Source organism: Sphaeramia orbicularis, chromosome 20 (genome assembly GCF_902148855.1).
Source record: "Sphaeramia orbicularis chromosome 20, fSphaOr1.1, whole genome shotgun sequence".
Lineage (NCBI taxonomy): Eukaryota > Metazoa > Chordata > Actinopteri > Kurtiformes > Apogonidae > Sphaeramia > Sphaeramia orbicularis.
The window spans coordinates 5,632,817-5,645,992 of NC_043976.1; the positions used below are offsets into that span (position 1 = coordinate 5,632,817).

Here is a 13,176-nt window from a genome sequence, read left to right on the forward strand (position 1 = left end):
AAGGTGAACAAGAAATGGGTTAACAACTTAAAGCAGTTCTGCAGCAATGGAGGTTGATCAAGCATCGAAAGTTTGAGCTACCAGTTCCTACAGGTGTCCCAACGTTTCTTAATTACTTACAACCCCCTCCGTCTGCATAAAAGTAGTGTTGGAACACACTTTGGTAACATACCGTTGTGAGCATTATTTGAACAGTCTTGTACTGCAGAAAGTAGTGTGTTACTATAAAAATGGCGAGGAAAAGGCAATTAACGATAGAAGAGAGACAGACCATCATAACATTTAAAAATGTAGGTCTTTCCTACAGAGGAATTGCCAAGAAAGTCGAGGTGTCAGTAAGTCCAGTTTCCTTCACCATCAAAAGGCACTCAGAAACTGGGGAAATGCTGACAGGAAGAGGTCTGGCAGACCCAAAGCCACAACAGAATCAGAAGACAAATTTCTGAGAGTCAATAGCTTGTGTGATAGGTGACTCACAGGACAACAGCTTCAAGCACAGCTCAGTAGTGGTCGTAGTAAGCAAGTCTCAGTTTCAACTGTGAAGAGAAGGCTTCGAGTTGCAGGTTTGATCAGTTCATAATACCTTCTTTCAGTCTTCAGTAGCCCACTGGTAGTGTTTCATGGCCCAGGCAAGCCTCTTTTTCTTATTCTGAAGTCTCAGCAATGGCTTTCTTGCTGCAACTCGACCCGTCAAACCTGCAACTCGAAGTCTTCTCTTCACAGATGAAACAGAGACTTGCTTACTACGACCACTATTGAGCTGTGCTTTTTTTTTTTTTTTTTTTTTTTCTTTAAATTTTATAGATAAACATATATATATATATATATATATATATATATATATATATATATATATATATATTTTTTTTTTTTATTTTTTTTTTTTTCCAGAAAAAATAATTTTGCCAGGCATGTTTTTTCTTACAAAAGTATTATTATTTAACTCTTACTGTACTGTTTGTGTAAATTTACCAATTTTGACATTTTATGTCAATATTATGTCTGAAATTGTATGACCTTTTCCAGACTAACACAAAAGGTGCTTTTGGTTGCAGTAAAATATATTAAAATCCTGTTAATGACACTTAGAAGCTTTTTCTCTAAAATGTAATGGTATCTCACTGTTCTCTACTGTATGAATACATTTTAAAGGGTTGTGTCGTTCACAGTACAATGTCGGCCCTTATTTTGAGTAAATTCTTGAGCTTAGTCAAAATTTAAGGTAAGTGATTTTGTCCTTATAAGATGCTCCAGTCAGATTACAGCAGTAACAAGCTAAAACCAGTGTTTTGCATGGAACACTCCAGTTTGGTTATATATGAGTATTTGGCTTGTTGCTAGTAGGGCTGTTTTTGCGGTGTAAAAACTTGTTCACATTGTGTTTCAGTTACGGTTTGGCAGCAGGTATTAGCCCAGCCTTGACTTTGAGCAGCAGTGGCATCTCATTATGCTCTGATGTGACAAGCAGATGCTGTGCGTCATCAGAGAAAGGCTTGTCTGAGTTTGTAGTGAATTAAAGTAGCATGGACTTCAGGTTCAGAAAAATGTTTAGTGTAAACTCCTCTCCACAAGCATCTGGCAACAGTATCTGAGCAACCCTGCTGGACTCGAGGAAGAGCTAGTTGTTGTGATTGACTGTGCGAACAGATTGTGTATTTGTGTATGAGTATGTGTGGTGCACATACTGTATGTCATATATCCACGTCCTGTCTTCATGTCCTTTTTCTCATCCTCTGTTCTGGCTCCGAAACAAACTCCCTCCCCGCTTCCAGATGTAAAAACAACCACATCACAAGTGTACAATTCCCTGGTGAATCTGTCGGTGCATGCTAAAACTCAGGTCGATGTGTCATGCAGTCACTGTATGCTCCACACACTGAGACACTGAACAAAGGCAATAGAGGAGATTTACTCAGGGACAGCATTTCCATGTAAATATCTGTTTCTCTGGGATCTGACAGAGAGTTTTTAGAGTTTTCTGAGCCATTTTACAGGTGGTAGATTTACATTTTTTTTAATATGAGTTTTTTGTTTCAGTTGAGGACATTAAGATGGACTGTCCCTTTGTGGTGGATATGAATGCATAGTCACACCATAATTTAAATACAGGACACCAGCTTGGCACACTGCCAGTCTGGATAGCCAGGGTTAGTGGAAGTTCAGGGACATTGTGTGGTAGGAATGTTTTGACAGTTCATCACTGATAATTATAGTCTGTAGCCATGATAGGATATTCTTGGCAAAAATTCCTCAAACCTGTAAGAGCCATCATAGGAGGATGAGGTAATCCTGACAGCACGACGGAGTGATTGACTGGTCTCTCGTTGTCTAGGTGTTGACTTCAAAGTGAAGACCATTTCTGTGGATGGGAACAAGGCAAAGCTGGCGATATGGGTAAGTACAAAAACTTGGATGATTACAATGCTTCAGTAACATAAACTATGGCTTCTGTCAGTTAGAGGGAGGACGGGGTGTCTTTCAGTCATTTGGTGAGATACTTTGGCTCCCTGAATGATACATTTTTCAATACTAGTTTTCCATTTTAACTCAAAATTACATTATTATAACTGTAGCACTTCATAGCACACATTTTTTTGTTTTATTTTTCAGCTCCTTGGCAACACTTTCACAACATCAGAATAAAACTATTGAGCACAAGTTAAAGTTGTCTACTAACATAATATGAGTCATAGCAGAAGAGTGTGTGTACTACTTGATAGAAACCAACAGCAATACAGTTGGTTTCTATCAATGAATTTTATTGAATTTTGTGAATTTTGATAAGCAGTCCAAATCACTGATTTTACAGATGGACTTTAATTCACAAGATTCCAATTTGATTAAATTTCAGATTTTCATTTTAATAATTTGGTTCAGGATATTTCAGTTACAGTATAATTTTACTTGAAGTTGAGAGAGATTTTCAGAGAAATAAGGATGGAAATTGTGCAATGAGTCTCCATTCTGGTTCAGTATTTCAGTAATAATTGACTCATAAGCAGTTAGTACATTAATCTCCTGAGACCCAGTTAGTAAAGGTTTTGGCTTTTTTATATTACAGAATTACCTTGATTGAAAACAGCATGGTGAATTAGTTTTTTTTACAGATACATTTTTATTGTCTGTGTTTTTCTTTTTTTAAAAGAAAAACTTTAAAACTCTTCTCTGCTACACAGGACAAAAATGCATTTTTGGGCCTCGGGATGTTAATGCACTTTTTTTCTATTAAGCAGGACCAACAGTGAAGAGGTAACAGAGATAAAGCTCAGCTGTCACTAGGGAAGGGAAATAGGAAAAGGCATTTAGGTAGATAAAAAAAATCAGTCTCTGGACTTTATCACCAATATCAAACCATTCAAGTGATGATCAGTTTAACTCATATAATCTGCTTTTTTAAAGTTTAAGCCCTAGTTAGAGCAAAGATTGTTAATACTGTGATTCCACTCTGGTTATTCAGTGAAGTGGCCAGAAGATGGCACCTGTGTAACACCATTTCAGCCTCTGCTGTCCTTCAGGGACACACAGGAGTCAGTCTTGTTGTTTGTGTCTGTCCGCCTGTTTTTTTGTGTCCACTAGTGCAGAGCTGTTTGTGTTTTTCAGGACACTGCAGGTCAGGAACGATTTCGAACCCTGACACCTAGTTACTACCGTGGAGCACAAGGAGTCATACTGGGTAAGTCCTCTTACCTCTTACCTTAGCTCTTAAGTGTGCCCTCTCCACTTAAGAGCTAGACCAGTCAAGCCCCCCCTGGTTGTAAAGACAGTGATGGCTTTTCATCCTGTCACACACAGACACACACACACACACACACACACACACACACTCTCTCTCTCTCTCTCTCTAGGCCAGTGTCTGCTCATATGGACATGCATGTACAGCAGGTACAGTACACACACACACACACATACACGTATAGGAGCTAAGTTAAAACTCTTAACCAGACTTCTTCCTCTGCAGCCCATGGTCTTTGACCACTCTAATGATATATAGAAACAGAAGGCGCCTTACTGCTCCAATGACATTATTAGAGGTGCACAAGTGATACTATCAGAAGACTACAAAACACTTATTGATTTAGTTAATCCTTTTCTGATTCGATTCATCTGTTTAAGATGTGTGATTAACATTTGTGTATGTATTTACAATGTATAGTCAAAACTGTACTAAAAACCTTAAGCCTAAACTGATTATAATTAGTCTAACTTCATTTATTCTGATAGATTTTCTGATTGTTTTGTTATGTTTTGGAAATGAAAAAATCCGATCCAATTTCAAATGCTTCCTACAGTGGTGGTTGAAGTATTTGGAGCATTTATTTAAGTAAAAGTGCTAATAGCACACTGTTAAAAATAGTTCTAGTATTTCATTTATCAACTATTATCTAACTCTGAAATGTCATAGTCATTGTGTAAAATGGCCCTGTTGGTGTTTTACTGCTGTATGATGTTATTAGATTAATTTTAATTGCCATACATGTTTGATACATGTTTGTTTTATGTTTGAGATGTTGTAGAGTTGAAGTATAAAGCTGCAGGAAATGGACTCACAGTTGTTCTTGTTCATTTGGTTCCACAGTGTACGATGTTACACGAAGGGAAACCTTTACCAAGCTTGACAACTGGCTCAATGAGCTGGAGACATACTGTACAAGGAACGACCTTGTGAAAATGCTTGTGGGAAACAAAATTGATAAGGTGAGTGGGCTTAAAAATATTTTCTCTCATTTATCAAGGTTGTTTGATTAGAGAGGAACACAACATTATTACACAATGTTATTATAATATTTTTATAAATGGATTGATCAAAACATGGCAACTATATTTTAATATCTCACAGAAATACTCATCCTACACAACAGCACAACAACCCCCCCCCCCCCCCCCCCCCCCCAAAAAAAAAAAAAAACAACAAAAAATAGTATTGTTCAAAGATGTTAGTTCCAACCCGGTTGATAAATGAGCTGACTAAATAACCGTGGCAGACACACTTTCATATTTATGGCAGCTCCTCCCTCACTAGGATACCAGAGTCAGTGAGTGTGGGGATGGAAATGCCTACTAAGTAAAGCATTATGAATTTATTGTGTCCTGTTCTTCATCTGTGAAAATCGCTTTTCCCCTCTCTGCCCTGTGACAACCACAGTAGCTGACAGCTCCACCCTGCAGACCTTCAAATAAACCATTACCTGTCTTTTGTTTTAGGAAAACCACGAGCTAGACAGGGCCGAAGGGCTGAAGTTTGCAAGAAAACATTCCATGCTTTTTATAGGTAAGTCGGGAGGATTCCCCTACTCTCAAAGACGTGCTGACGCTGGGCATGAGTTACAGCAGACTCTTACACAGGGGAAACAGCTTTTCAAATTACTATCATACTTGCTGAGGAATTCTTGCAGTTATATTTATAAAACCATCTTCATATATCATCTTCTGTTTTTTTTCTTTTGTTCTTTTATTTGTCAGAAAAGGACCAGCGAAGAAGTAGAGACTTAGACTTCAGGTCAAACACCTTGTTTGATTCTGAAAAACATTATCTGAAGTTTGCTTTAAATGGCAAGACATCCATTCCAGGTTTTCCTAAACATATTTATTAGACTTTGGCTTCTTTCAGTTTAGATTTATGTTTTAATCCTCCGGTTATTACAGTGATAATGTTTCTGGATCCCATCATGCTTTGGATCAGGTGTTTATTATATCCTTTAATAACCTGCTAAGGTTCACTATTAGTGTCTGGTGCTGACAGTTATTGAGATATTTTCCATCTCTGTTGAGGAGCCCAGCACATGATGACATCAAGATGCACACATTAACTTGTTGTATCTGTGTCTCGTCTGTATTTTCCCTCCACCCACAGCCTCCAGATCCTCTCCATTACTCTTTGTCTTTCCCAAGGTTAGAATAGTTCATTGTGTTTCATTTTAACATTTTGCTTTTGATTGTTGTAAAATGCTTAGTATTAGTTTACTTTCCCCAGTTTCAGTAAGAGCTCAGTGTTTGGGCCAAAAATGTTCTTATGATAAAAATGTTAATATCAGTTAGTATTGACAATTATGTCAATAGATGTCCAGTCATTATTTCTGGCTGATTTTTGGGCCTGAGTGAAGTACTTATAGAAACCAAATACTTATTTGTTGTTTGTCAGATCAGTCATCAGTCCCTCCAGAATTCTCACAAGTAGCTTTTCTAAAAAAAAAATGCAATGAATTGCAAGTGTGGTGAACTTGTGGGATATATTTTCCAAAATAGTGGGGAGTTGTTCCAGTTTGGATAACAACATATTGATCGGAATGGTCTAACCAAATCTTAACCAGAAATGCTTAGGATTACAAAAATTGTTGCATTTTTATTTGTGTTCTGTGTTATTATGAACACAAAATGCTACATTCTAAAAATGCACAGGACATTGAAGATGTCAGCACTGACAAACCTTAAGTTCGTTTCATTAACATGACAAATTAAATTCACAAATACAAATAAAACGTTATAGATGTCTCTGTCTTTGTGGTTCAACATTGTACTACCATGATTGGTGAAAGTACAGTGATTGGTCAAATGTACAGAAAAGTTTTGGTGACTGGATAAAATTGAAAGGTCATACAGAATTCACAGGCATCACTTGAATTTACATTAATTGTTGCAACAACAGTATCAGCTGGAAATTATCATGAATATAAATTTTAATTTATAATGACAAAATGTTTGTTCAACATCAAGATATGCATAAGTAACATTCAATCAAGTTTTAGGTGACAGTGAAAACAACATAAACCCAAAGGAAAAATGGAAAAATTTCACCTCTTAACATGATAACTATCATTATAATTTCTTTGCTCAGCCTTTGTTTTTGCATTTGTCTTATTTATTTATCTATCAGGGATGGTACTCAGAAAGGAAAAAGTATGGTAATGTGTAATAAACTCAGTGAAATCTAATATCACCTATAATTGGAACTACAGATGAACAGCCACCCACAAAAGTCAACACTAGAGCATGTTTATCAGTCATTATGTCATGTTATTAAGCACAAAAATGTAACTTAACACGTCACTAACGGTAGAACATAAAATGTTGGTAAGTAAAGAGACAAGCCAAGGGGCAAAATGTGTTTAATTCAGCTTCTGACTTGTTGTTATCATCAGTGTGACCAAAAAGAAAACTCGTTCAACAACAAAAAAAATATGTAAAGAATTTTCATGTCTCTCCAAAATATTTGGCTTTATATGAAATAAATGGACAAATACAAAGAAAACAGAAGCTCTAATTTTAGGTCTTTTTTCCTAAAGCCCCTTAATATTGTCAGTGTCTATTCACAACTAGTTTGGTCTGTGGCTTCTTTGCGTTTTTGATCTTTAGTTCACATTTCTTCTGTTCTTCCCTCTCAGAGGCGAGTGCTAAGACCAAGGACGGCGTCCAGTGTGCATTTGAGGAGCTGGTGGAGAAAATCATCCAGACTCCTGGTTTATGGCAGAGTGAGAGCCACGGCCGGGGAGTCCAGCTCTCTGATGAAGACGCAGGAGGCGGAACCTGCGGCGGTTACTGCTCACTGGTCTAGAGAACACACACAAACATGCACACACATAAACAAATGTTCATACATAGCCCTGTGATTACCACAATGTCACACACACAACCACACACACATATACACAAACACACCTAAAAGACCAGCCCCCCACTCCCACTTTGTGCTGACCCTCCTCAGACATGAAGGCAGTGGAGGTTTGACTCTGAGCTGGAATGAGCGATTGACCGACTGTCCACTCTCTCTACATGTGTTCACACAGGCACAGACACTACCTTTTGCACACTTTGTAATATCAATGCTGCGCTAGGATGCAAATGCAGCTCAGCCTTCCACTCTGTGGCATCTGAGTGAGTTTTTCTCTGTATGTTGTGTTAAAATACAACTTAGTGCAGTTGCAGGACCTTGCTTAGACAATTTCTCGGTTTATACTGTGTGATTAAACCTGCAGTAAACAGAGGTTTGGAGATTTGTGTATCAGGTGGAGAACCTCTCCATGAATGGGGTTCAGTGTTGCTTTACTGAAAACTGCAAAAGTGAGGGAAATGAAGGTAATATTCTCAGTGAAGTGGTAAGTGAAATGTCCTAAAGTGACCCTTCCTATATTTGAATAGCAAAAAAGAATGCTGAGAATATAGGTTAAATGGGTTTAAGCAGTGCTTCTCAACCGGTCTCACCACAGTGGTGTCCAAACAAAATGGTTTCGGAAAAAAAGTTGGGAAATTTGGCCAAATTTGGTCAGTAATAAAGGTAACATAGATGGAGGGATGGATGGCTGTGCTTTATTTATCCTAAACTGGGAAATTACAGTGTAGCAGAGGCATGGCACACATTCAATAACAATATTAAACCACAGCAAACATGAGTAAAGAGAAATTTAATAAGAGCAAACACTGTACACTATAAATCATAAGTATAAAAAGATCTGGGTTATGGCTGTAATGTGCTGAAAAACAACTGTAATGTGCTAAAATATAACTGTAAGATGCAAAACAAAACCAAGGTGCTAGTTAGCAACAGTTTTGAAAATACAGTATTAAATCAAGAAATGTGAAATTGTCTGAATATGTGAGAGATTGTTTGTCTCAGAGCTACCAGTTCTACTTCATGGACTGTCTACACCTTAGAATACACTCCCTTTTAATCTTCCATTCTGACATCTCATGCAGTGTACGTAAACTTATCTACATTTATCAGACATTTTGAAAACATTACCCTACCAGGCCATTTGTTCTCCATTCTAATAAAGTATTCAAGATTTAACCCATTTTATCTTCAAAACAGTTAATTTCGAGAACATTATAGACCTGTGCCTATGGACCCATGTTATCTCATGATCATGTGTGTAATGACCATTACACACATGACCAGTCTACTTTTACAGAATTCAGACCCATCGAATTTAAGTCTCAAAAATTGGGTAGTTTCAGAGACACTGAATGTCTCTGTAGTGACGGGATGTGAACTGTGACAGCCTTAAATGACAGCAAATCCTAATTTTTAAAAAAACAAGCAAACAAAACTCAGCATTTCATTTGCCTGAAACACTGTGAAAAAAATCTTATCGAGTAGTGATAAAGAAATCCTTAACACTATACAAAGATGGATGATCCGGTGCTGTTACATTCTACTTTAAACAATTAAATCCAAATAGATCGAGGACTATGATTGCAATTGGTCATTACACCTGTCAGTCACCTGTTTTTATCCCTGTCCTCTTTGATTGGCCAGAGTAGATTTTTTTCTAAAACCAGAAGTCAGAGCCAAGAGGAAGCATAGAAGTGTTGTTTCCTCTCCGATCGCTTTTTTCCACCCAATATGTTGACAAGTTTGTCTGTGGTTTTTGCCCAATGACTCAAAAAAATGTCTACTGCAGCTTTAATTCCACCTTCAGCGCAATGCAAGGAATCCATCAGTGTAAAGCAAAGTTTATGAGGCCCAAGGGTAAATTTCTACAGAATGATCATGAGAATGACAGTCATTTCGACCAGGGTTCCTTCATTGTCTCCTGCATGTTTATTGTCCTTGAAGCACCTTGCCTTAGCAAGCATTTCTGTACTGACGCAGGGCCGACTTCTCTCCAGGGTTTGTCTCTCAGCTCGCCCCCCCCCCAGTTTGTCCCTCCTCTCGGCACAGAAAACACATTATGCTGCTTATGAAGAAGCTTATCAAGCCAGGCAGTTTTGTATATCCTCCTCCTCGGTTAAAGGCTTGGCTCATGTATCTCTGTTGTCCACATAAATGCCTCATTTGAATATAATAGTTACCAATTGTCTGGAATGACGTTACTATTTTTACTGACTCGGACTTCAAACCTCTGGTGTGTTTTGAAGAGGACATGAATCAGAGATTGGCACCAGAAAGCTTTCCACTGGCTGGTGCTGAAGAAAAGAGGGAACCTCTTAAAATGGCATGCCTTTTGATAACCATTTGCTTTAATGGCATGTAGTCTCACTCACTCAGACAGATAATATCAGTAACGTCACTAGAGGTGTTGCGGTCTTTCATATACATCCTTTTGACTGGACAGGGACAAAGGAAAAGTGTTCAATATTAACCAGGGTAGTGAGTCATAAGGGTGTTTCCACTGAATTTGGAAAATCAAAGAAAAGGTTGTGCACTCCACATCACTGATGGATTTCACAGTCCTCCTATCTGTGTGTATGTGAATCTCAGAAGCAGCAGAACCTCGACCTCTCACCACGTTTGTAGTATTCGAGTGCTGGTGTGTGCTCTCTGGGAAAATCTGGGAATTCTAATTTTGGTAGTGTGATCTTGTAACAGGCACAGTGAAAATGATGGTGGCTGCTGCCGCCACGTTTGATCACAAGATCAGAGTGTTTTGTTTTTTTTTATGTCTGTCTTTATTTGCATGGGAAAATGTTCGTGCCATCTTTTGTGTCTATTCAATGAATGACCTTCAGAGGCTTGTTTACTTTACATACTTTAACTTATATTTAGCTGAAGATTTAAGTCCTTGTTAATCCTTGTTAACAGGATTACCATTGGAATTTAATGGTAAAAAATGAAAAGGAAGTAGGCTTTTACTTATTAAACAGGACTTGCTGTTATTTTATGTACAGAAATAAGTGGAAGCATGTACACCTTGTACATTTTGTGTATTTTAGCAATTTGTTGGGATAGTTCCTGGATGAAATGTAAAGCTGAATGTAAACATATTTCACAACAAACCGCCCTCTGTATTAAACTAAATAAACTTTTTTAAGCAAAAACAATTTGTTGTGTCGGTCTAGTTCTGATTTTGAAATGCAGCAGTTGACATCTAAAATGCTACTTTGAATGATCAGGAATTAAATTTAATGTGGGGTTCGGTGCTTGAAATTGTTGATATAATTTGAGTGTTTAGATCTGCAACACATGCTAGAGTGCAACAGCAACCAGTCCTGGTAAGAATGAACATTTTGAGATGCGTGGTTCTCTCGTCTCAAGTTGAGTGGGTTTGAGGAATGGGTTCTTGGTAAGATGACTGAAATAAGATCTGCGTTTAACGCAAGGTGTAGTGTGTTGCAAGATTTGTTCTACAACAGAAAATACACAAGGAAGTATCCCACTCATTAATTCTGAAGCTTTTATGTCTTTAAAAAGGTGTTTGCTAACGAGTAGGAAAATGAGAGGAAGTTGTGTCGAGCATTAAATGTCATTTGGCCAAACATGAAAACCAGTCTACTGATCCTTACAGTCTTGTCAAAGCTATTTTTATTTACTATATGCACAAACAGGAATAGAATAGTTAAAACCTTAGTGACTGAGTCAAAGTTATGTGAAAACAGTGTAGTTTGACAATAATCCGTGTATCATTCAGTCATTCATTTTTCAATTTAAAACCAAACATCAAAAAACAAAAAAAAAGACTCATTTTTTTGTTTTTCATTTTCAAAACCAGAATGAAAAACGGATAACGGTTCGTTTTTCTATTTGCCAATTTTGTGCTCAAATGAAAATTGGAAAAAACTGATGACGACCGTTTCATCCGATTTTGCTACTTTCAATATAGTTAAGTTGTCTGACCCGGAAGTAGTCGTTACTAGGGAAAAAATAAATGGAATCAAGGCTGGACTGGAGGAATATTTTGCTATAATTAAGCAGCTATTCGATACGTACGGAAGCGCATTGCATTCACACAAAAAATAAATTCGGCTCTGTTTTTCTGAAATAATTTTTCGAATTTAAATTTTTTCAGAAAACAGTATGTCATTAATTCGGAAAAACAGAGTCATTTTTTTTTTAAACTTATACTGTTTTATGAAAAAATAAAAATTCGGCTCTCATTTTCTCAGTCAAAGGGCCAGTAGTGGCTGATCCAGACAGGAGCTGGCGCTCGGAGCCTGGGGCCCGGCTTCCTGCAGGGCCCGGCTTCCTGCAGGGCACGACACGGTGATGTGGGAGTTGGAGGCATTAATGAAGTCAAATAACATGACATTCACCAGCATTAAAGAAAATATAAACAGCAGAAGAGTGCAAATGTATGGAGCTGGGCCAGAGCTGGACCGTTTCTGTAGACAATCCGTTTCGCGGAGCAGTATCTGTTTTGGCCCGATGTGCGTTTGATCCGTCCCAGTATCTCTTTGCTATCTGGGAATTTATGGCTCGAACCTGATGGAGAGCAATGCTCAGAACAAGGTCCAGGGAGGAGTGGCTTGGTCTCCCAGTTCACTGCGGTTTAGAGCCCCTCCAAGCCCCACAGGAGCCGGGGCTTTGAGGGCACTAGGCTTTGAGGTTGGAGCACAGCTTGGCTCTGAGTTCTGTAAACGAAACTAGTTCCATGATCCTCAAAGGGAACTGGTTCTGAGGTCCTTAAACGGACCTGCTTATATATAAACTGCTTATTCGGGTTCCGAATAAGCAGCCCAGATAGCAAGGAGATCCTGGGACGGATCTGGAACAGAATCGCTGACCGACTTGGCCCAAAACCGCTTGACAGATCTGTCCCAGTGTTCAAACGCACATCGGGCCAAAACAGATACTGCTCCGTGGAACAGATCTTCTACAGAAGCGGTCCAGCTCCGTTGTGCTGGAGTCTCCCGCATTCCAGATGCGTTTCAGATCCGTCTGCCAGATCGGTGCCAGACCCGTTAGCCCAAGCTTTGCCTTATGTACGGCATCATTATTATTGTTGTTATTACCATCATTATCATCATCAACTGGCCTATTGCTGTTGTCGTTGTTTAGGCTATATGTAAAATACCAAGATCAGACCAGTCCAGACAGGTCATGAATTTGCAGGGGCTAATACCTGACTGTGGAAAAATTAAGACCAAAAATATTTTTACGCAAATGAATGTATGAAGCTGAATCAAGGATGTAGCCTATGTATCTGTTTAGCATGGCTTACTTTTTAGTCTGAGTCGTGTTTGTCTGTATGACTAGATCTTCAGTCAAGAACCAGTGCATAGATGAAACAGTTTTATTTAACGCTTGACAATATAAACAAATGCATGTATGAAAAAATTTAAACAACTGATAGAACACAGCAAATTGGGACAAAAACTGAACAGCTGGGCAAATTGGACCAGTGAACTTCGCTGAATGGGGTAGACTTAGTGAAACAACTCTACTCTGTTTTTCTGAATTAACGAGATACTGTTTTCTGAAAAAAAATTAACTTTGGCTCGAATTTATTTTTTGTGTGAATGCAA

At 38.2% G+C, this 13,176-nt stretch overlaps 1 protein-coding gene across 1 annotated transcript in view; it reads left to right on the forward strand.

The window, feature by feature from the left end:
* Positions 1-8,269, forward strand: part of LOC115411018 (ras-related protein Rab-18) — a 20,290-nt gene extending 12,021 nt beyond the window's left edge. The window contains exons 3-7 of the mRNA XM_030122931.1: positions 2,333-2,394; positions 3,601-3,673; positions 4,577-4,695; positions 5,203-5,269; positions 7,380-8,269. Coding sequence (XP_029978791.1) covers positions 2,333-2,394; positions 3,601-3,673; positions 4,577-4,695; positions 5,203-5,269; positions 7,380-7,549 — 491 coding nt within the window. The 3' untranslated portion in view covers positions 7,550-8,269. The remainder of the gene's footprint in view (positions 1-2,332; positions 2,395-3,600; positions 3,674-4,576; positions 4,696-5,202; positions 5,270-7,379) is intronic.
* Positions 8,270-13,176: the final 4,907 nt, after the last annotated feature.